Genomic DNA, 7,493 nt, shown 5'->3' with positions numbered 1-7,493 from the left:
CTTCCGCCCCGGCCGGCCCCGCGCGGCCGCCGCCTCACGCTCTGGGGGCCGCGCCGGGGTGACGGATGGGGAAACTGAGGGCCAGGGAGTTGAAGCGGTCTGTCCCGGGGCGCAGCGGACGGACGGGGCGATCCGAGGCCAAACCCCGGCATCCCCGGCCCAGGGGGCTGAGCTGCTCCGAGCCTCAGTTTCCCCATCCCCACCCACCGCTGAGTCCCCGGCAGCTTTGGGCTTGACACTAAGCTTGTACAGTTATGGCTTTGTATTTATTCTAGATTTTTAAAAATGAGGAGTGTAAAACCCGCAGCTGCAACTGTCCCCGGTGCCACGTGGGAGGCGGGCTGGGATTGGGGTGACCTCTGCAGGGTGTCTGGTTCCCACGCCTAGGACTCAAACAAGGACTGGTGCTTCGCAGTGTGTCCCAGAGCTGGGGGGGGTGGGGACAGTAGAGCTGGCAGGGCCGGCAGGCGGAAGCTGATGGTGGCATTTTACAGCTGGGGACCCATGGCCCATGGAATCAGTGCAGCCCCTCCCGAAGGCCATTGGTCCATTCTCATCTGTGCGTGGTCAGAGCAGTGACCACCCCTCATCTGTGCTTTCTTTACAGCAACAAGCATTTATTGAGCACTTGCCGTGTGCTAAAGACAACAATCAACAAAACCCTCGTGGGCTAACATTCTATTGGGTGGGCAAAAAAAAGCAAACAAATGAGATGAAACATGGTGGGGGGGGTGCTTTGGGAGGCCAGGAAGCGGGTCTCTAACCTAGGAGGCACTGTGGGCTGTCTCAGACTCTCTGAGCCTGTGCCTGGCAGACGTCACGCTTATTGGGCTCTTCCTGTACTGTGCAAGTCCGCTAAGTCCCACCCAATGGAGTGACCACCATAATGGGGCAGGTGGATGACGGTCTACCAAGCATGTTTTCCCAAGAGGGAAGGCTCCACTGATCGGAGATACACCACAAAGCTGTGGAGCTGAGAGAGGGAAGATTCCCACTCTGTTGGTGACACCTGCCCAAGAGCCAGGTTCCCATAGCAGCAGTAGTTGGTGACTCCACTGAGGCACAGAGTTGAGCTGTACGGGCCACGCGGTGGTGAGCAGTGCCTGGCCTGCGCCCAGGGGTTGTCCCTGGGGAGGTAGCTTGGGGTGGGGTGGGCATGAGTTGCTCATCCCCCTCCTCACCTCAAAGAACAGCCCACCCCCCAAAATGTCCAGGCTCATGGTTTACTGTGATCCAGCGAGGTGGGCACTCAGGATGAGACCTGTAATAGTTATCTACTACTGTGTAACAAATGGCCCCCCAAACTTAGCAGGTTAAAACAACAAATGTTCATTTGTTTTCGTGGTCTGGATTCAGGCACCATGCAGGGTCTTTCAGGAGGCTGTGGTCTCATGGGAAAATCTGTTTCCAAAGCTCACCCATGTGGTCATTGGCAGGATTCGGTTCTTCGATGGCTCCTGGCCAGAGGCTGTCCCCGTTTCTGTGCACATGGGCCCCTACACAAGGTGGCTCATGTCGCAGCAACCAGCTTCCCCCAAAGTGAGCAAGAGGGTAACTGAGGGTTCCCGTACTGGATGCCACCGCCTTTTTATAACTTAGTCTGGGAAGTGACACCCATCGCTTCTGCTGCATTCTGCTTGTTAGAGTCCAGTCACTGGGCCCTATGAGGGTGTGAAAGCCAAGAGGGGGATTGCTGGAGCCATCCTAGGCTCTGCCAGTCACAGGACATGAGCATGGCCCTTGGGAAAACCCAATCATCTCATGCTGTGGTGGCCGAGAGCATGGACTTGGAACCCACCCTGAGCCTCCCTAGCTATGTGCCCTTAAGTGAGTGACTCCCTCTCTCTGCTGTTCAGTCTCCTGCCTCAGTCCTGTGGTTGTTGCAGGTACCAGTGAGTTACTGTGACCTGCATACGTCACTTGTCCCTGTGTTCAAACAGGTGGTGGTAAACTTGACTTTCTATTTTAGCAGAATCTCCTTAAACAGAGCCTCAGGACAAAAGCAGGTTGGAATGGAGTTGCTTAGACAGAGGTGAAGGTGGAGCATTGGGGCCATCCCCCCACCTCCCTTGTGCCCCTGCCCATGGTAGCCTCAGGAGCAGTCCTTGGGGAGGCAGAATTGACTCTGTGTCGAGCCCAAGCCCCCTGAGGGCTGGTGGCATGGGCAAGTCATCAACCACTTTGAGCTTCAGGGTCATCTGCCGTGTGCTCAACCTGCAAGGCCCACAGCATGGGACAGGGCCTGACCGCCCACTCTCCTCTTGCAGGATCCCCACGGTGGGCATGTGGGGTGCTGTGGGCACCGTGGGGCTGGTGTGGGCCACCGACTGGCGGCTGATTCTGGACTGGGTGCCATACATCAACGGCAAGTTTAAGAAGGACAGTTAATTACACTGACCCTCTGCAGATCCCTCTGGTAAGTTTGGGCAGGCACATTAAAGTTCTTGGCCTGGCGGCTGTGGGTGAATGAGCCACATGACTGCTAGACAGTGGAAGACCAGTGGGTCTGGGAGGCTTACCAGGATCATCACCCTGGAGAGTCCTGCATGAGGGTGAGGCTCTGGGGTGGGCTTCCCGGGTACCTCCCGCCCATTGGAACAGAGCTGCCAGGCCAGCAGCCTTGGTTGTGTGATTGTGGGGTGGGCCCTGCCCCTTGATGCTGGACAGGTCCCCAGGCTACTCACAGAGCCCTGCTTCATGTGGAAGGGACATTTCTATTCACCCTGCCTTGTCCCCCCCTCCAGGTGTCTGGTGGTGCAGGATCCTCCCATCTCAGTGCCTGCTGCAGCTAGAATAGCCCATGGCCTCAGGATGGACATCATGAATTCCACAGCACAACCTAAGACTTTCTGTGTTTCTGGAAAGAGTTCTGATGTGTTCATGCACATAGCATTAAACCTCACTCTGAAACCTGCCTCTCCCACCCCCCACCCGCCTGGATATTGATCATGCTGGTGACTCAGGTGACCTGGGGTCCTTTCAGCTCCAAAATTTTGCAAATCTAGGAGAGTTTTCTGATGGCTGGCAGAAATCGTTAAATCATTACTTAAAACTGTTTAACAGATGTCACCTGCACAATGTATTTACTTATTGCTGCCTTGGCAAGTTACCCCATAACTTAGTGGCTTAAAACAACAAACATTCATGATTTCACAGATTCTGTGGGTCAAGGATTTAGGAGTGACTTATCTGGGCAATTCTGACCCAGGGTCTCTCCGAAGTTGCAGTTAACACATTGGCTCGGGCTGCCTCATCTGACGGCTTAACCAGGGCTGGAGGAGCCACTTTCAAGCTGGCTGCGTGACATGGCCATTGGTGTGAGGCCTCAGCTACTTGCCAGGGGTGCCCCTCCATAGCACTGTTTGAGCTGCCCACAATATGGCCACTGGCTTCCCCAGAGCAGGTGATCCAAAAGAGAGCAAGGAGGAGCCACCGTGCTTTTATGACCTTAACCTTCCCTAAGTCCAGTCCACACGCAGAAGGAAGAGAATTAGGCTCTTTGTTTTGAAGGGAAGAATATCAGAGTTTGTAGACATTTTAAACCATCACAGGAGGGGCACAAAAATGAACAGGTACAAAAGGGTATATTGTGCAAAGACACGCTCCCTCCCTGGTGCTCTGGCCCAGGTCTCTCCAGCTCTTGCCAGCTTGAAAATTCTGGAAACATTTAAGCATATATAGGCATAGTTGTGAAAATAGTATTGTGTTATTCTTCCCAGGCTGCCATAAAAAAATGTCACAAATTTTGCATGGCTTAAATACCAGAAACATATTCTCTTAGGAAGAAAGAAAAGTAACAAAACAAAAATAAATTTATTCTGTCACACTCCCTGAGGCTGGAAAGTCCAAGATCAAGATCTGACAGGGTGGGTTTCTTGGGGGGGCTCCCTTCTTGGCTTGCAGATGGTGGCCTCCTCACCGTATGCCCACATGGACAGCTGGAGCTCCCTGGTGTCTCTTCTGGTAAAGACACTAATCCTGTCAGATCAGGGTCCCACCCTTATGACCTTTTTTAATCTTAATTACTTCCAGAGAGGCCCACCTCCAAATATAGTCATTGGGGTTTACAGGTTCCACATATGAATTTGTTGGGGGCACATTCAGTCTAGAACAGATATTTAACACAGATGGTGGCATTTGCTACACATTATCGTGTGTGAACATGCCTTTTTTATTTCTTATTTTTTTCACAGCTGGCCAGTATGGGGACTTGAACCCTTGAACCTTGGTCTCACGACACCACACTCTAACCAACTGAGCTGACTGGCCAGCCTTGAACATGCTTTTCTTTCCGCTTAAGGCTTGTTTTCTGGGGGTCATTCCACTTGGATACACAGCGCTTAGCTGCCTAGTATTCCATGTGGCCATACCACACTGGTGTCTATTAACTAGCCTGTTACCAAGGGACACTCATTTCCTGTCACTTGCTATTACAATAATATCCTTGCGGTGATGTTATTTGAGACCTATCTGAGTATATCTGTCAGATAAATACCTGTCAGTGATGAATTGTGAGATAACTGAATTAGTCTTAACACTTCTTTATTTCATTTTATTTGTTGGCGGCTGGCTGGTACAGGGATCCGAACCCTTGACACTGGTGTTACAAGGCTGTGCTCTAACCAGCCGAACTAACTGGCTGGCCCTCAACATTTCTCAACATCTGTAGCCCAAGCAGCAGAGGACAGCACCACAGTCCCCATCCAGCCCCACCCTGTCGCCTTCCCTGTTCTGATTCCATGTCCTGTGCTTAGCCAAGCCATATTACAGCCCAAAGCAAAAGGAAAACATGGGCCCCTACTGAAATATTTTTATATATTTTTGTAATGGTCAGTATTTATAGTCTTGCTTCCTTGAAAGCCAGTAAAGTAAAATTCTAATACATCCAGGTTTTGATATAAATAGAATATTTAAGCCTAGGGCTTGCCAGTTAGCTCAGTTGGTTAGAGTGTGGTGCTGATAACACCAGGGTCACAGGTATGATTCCTGTAATGGCTAGCCGTCCCTCTCCAAAAAAGAAAAAAAGTATTTAAGCTTAAAATATTGTGACTTATTTTTCTATTTTCATTTTTATTTATTTAAAGATGACCGGTAAGGGGATCTTAACCCTTGACTTGGTGGTGTCAGCACCACGCTCTCCCAAGTGAGCTAACTGGCCATCCCTATATGGGATCCAAACCCGTGGCCTTGGCGTTATCAGCACCACACTCTCCAAAGTGAGCCACGGGCCAGCCCTTAAAATACTTTTAATACAACTACTTTTCAATTTTTTAAAAAAAAATTTATAGATAAAATTTATTTCTTACAGTTTCAGAGGCTGAGAAGCTCATGGTCCAGGGAACACATCTGGTGAAGGCTTTCTTGGGAACTTTACACAAAGTCCCATGGTGACCAAGGTATCATGTGGCAAGAGAAATGGCCTGAGCAAGAGAGAATACTTTTTCAATCACTTTAATGCTCTGGGGATATTTTAACCATTAAAAAACTACATAAAAACATGTATGGAAGTGCCTGTCTCACATTATTATTTTTGTTTGGCAGCTTGCCTGTACGGGGATCCAGACCTTTAACCTTGGTGTTCTGACACTGTGCTCTAAGCAACTGAGCCAGCCGGCCAGCCCGAGTGTATATCTTTCAGAGTGGATCTAGGGCTGACCGGTTAGCTCAGTTGGTTAGAGCATGGTGTTGTGATGCCAAGGTCTAAGGGTTCAGATCCCTATACTGACCACACACACACACACACACACACACACACGTCAATCCAGAGCCACCATCCCAACTTTTTGTTGCATGCCATGGGCTTAATGAAGTCGAGCCATTTGTAGAGTTTCTCAAAATATGTACTTGCCAACTATGTACTTGTGTTGTCACTTAACATATCCCTGTACCCATGTTTCTTATAAGCTGAGTGGCTTTCAGGGACCCTTGTCAGTGTCTGGGGATATCTGTGGTTGTCACAACTGGGGGTGTTCCTGGCATGGAGCTGGTGGAGGCCAAGGACACTGCTCAGCACCTGCAGTGCCCAGCACAGCCCCACAGAGAAAGTGATCTGGCTCCAATGTCAACAGTGCTGAAGGGGAGAGACACTGCTATGGGAAGTGAGGAGAGATCCTCTAAGAAGCAGTGAAGTCCCAAGGGGCTGGACTCCAGAAGAGAAGGAGGGGGCACGTGGGGTGTGTTTTGGAAGGTGGTCAATTTCCTATGACCTAACACTTCAGGCCCATCAGAACGGTCACTGTAGAAAAACAGAACCCAGAAAATAGCAAGTGTCGGTGAAGACATGGAGAAATCAGAACCCTGTGTGCTGCTGGCGGGATTGTAAAACGGTGCAGCCACTGTGGAAAGCAGTCTGCCGGTTCCTCAAATGGTTACATACAGAGTTACTTTAATATCCAGCAACTCCACTCCTGGGGTATATGCCCAAAGAATGGAAGGCAGGGAGGGCTGGCCGGTTAGCTCAGCTGGTTAGAGCACAGCCTTGTAACAGAGGTTCGCATCCCCGTACTGGCCAGCCTCCAAAAAAAAAAAAGATGCTAAGAACTGAAAGCAGGAGCTAGAAGAGATACTTGAAAACCCATCTTCATAACAGCTTATTCACAGTAGCCCAAAAGTGGAAGCGACTCAAGTGTACATTGACAGGTGAATGGTAAACTGAACTGGTCAGCCATGAAAAGGAAGGAAATTCTGACACACGCTACAACGTGAATGAACGCTGAGGACATTGTGCTCAGTGACATAAGCCAGACACACAAGGGTTCTGTGTGTGATTCTGCTCACAGGAGGTCCCTAGACTCGTCAGATCCACAGAGACAGAAAGTAGAACGGGGGGTGCCAGGGACTGGGGAGGGGGACTGGGAGTGAGTGTCTCATGGGGACAGAGTTTTGGTTTGGGAAGATGAGAACGTTCTGGAGATGGACGGTGGTGGTGGTGAAAGTATGTAATGCCATTAAACTCTACTTATAAAAATCCTGTGGGGCCGGCCCGGTGGTGCACTGGATAGTGCGCCGCTTGGGAAGCGCGGCAGCGCTCCCGTCCGAGGGTTCGGATCCCACGTACAGACCGGCTCCCGCTCACTGGCTGAGCAAGGCGCGGGAGCAACGCCGAGGCTTGCGATCCCGTCGCCAGTCCCCGGTCCGGTACGGGGGCAACACTGAGGGTTGCGATCCGTTGCCGGACACAGAAAAAAGACAAAAAGACAAAAAAAAAAAAAAAAAAAAAAAATCCTGTGGCCCAGCCCTGAGTCAGCAGGTTAGCAGACCCCACCAGCAACGAGGGCTTCCCCTGCATGTCTCTGAACCATGCAGTCCTGGCATTTCAGTTCTGGAAGCAAAGGCACAAACTTCAGTGTGGTGGCTCCCAAAGCCCACATGAACCCAGAAGGTGACATGAGCCCACCTCGCTGGCAGGGTCCCAAGATTGCCTTATGTACAATCAGTCACTGGACTCCCTGTGAGTACGAGCTGCCTATTCTCTTCATTAGTCGTTTATTCAA

The 7,493-nt window shown here is 50.7% G+C and overlaps 1 protein-coding gene across 1 annotated transcript; it reads left to right on the top strand.

Annotated features, from left to right (window-relative positions):
• Positions 1–665: 665 nt before the first annotated feature.
• LOC103606023 (cytochrome b-c1 complex subunit 10) lies at positions 666–3,829 on the top strand. The gene is made up of 3 exons (XM_008590615.1): positions 666–685; positions 2,268–2,416; positions 2,745–3,829. Exon 2 carries the CDS (start codon positions 2,284–2,286, stop codon positions 2,386–2,388), a length of 105 nt encoding a protein of 34 aa, XP_008588837.1. The 5' UTR covers positions 666–685; positions 2,268–2,283; the 3' UTR covers positions 2,389–2,416; positions 2,745–3,829.
• The last annotated feature ends 3,664 nt before the right edge of the window (positions 3,830–7,493 follow it).

Source organism: Galeopterus variegatus, unplaced genomic scaffold (assembly GCF_000696425.1).
Source record: "Galeopterus variegatus unplaced genomic scaffold, G_variegatus-3.0.2 Scaffold6230, whole genome shotgun sequence".
In the NCBI taxonomy this organism is placed as follows: Eukaryota; Metazoa; Chordata; class Mammalia; order Dermoptera; family Cynocephalidae; genus Galeopterus; species Galeopterus variegatus.
The sequence above is the reverse complement of the archived record's forward strand: the minus strand, read 5'-3'. Positions and strand labels throughout refer to the sequence as shown.

Excerpts from the sequence above, each read along its gene's own strand:
- LOC103606023 (XM_008590615.1), top strand. The coding sequence starts at position 2,284 with ATGTGGGGTGCTGTGGGCACCGTGGGGCTGGTGTGGGCCACCGACTGG.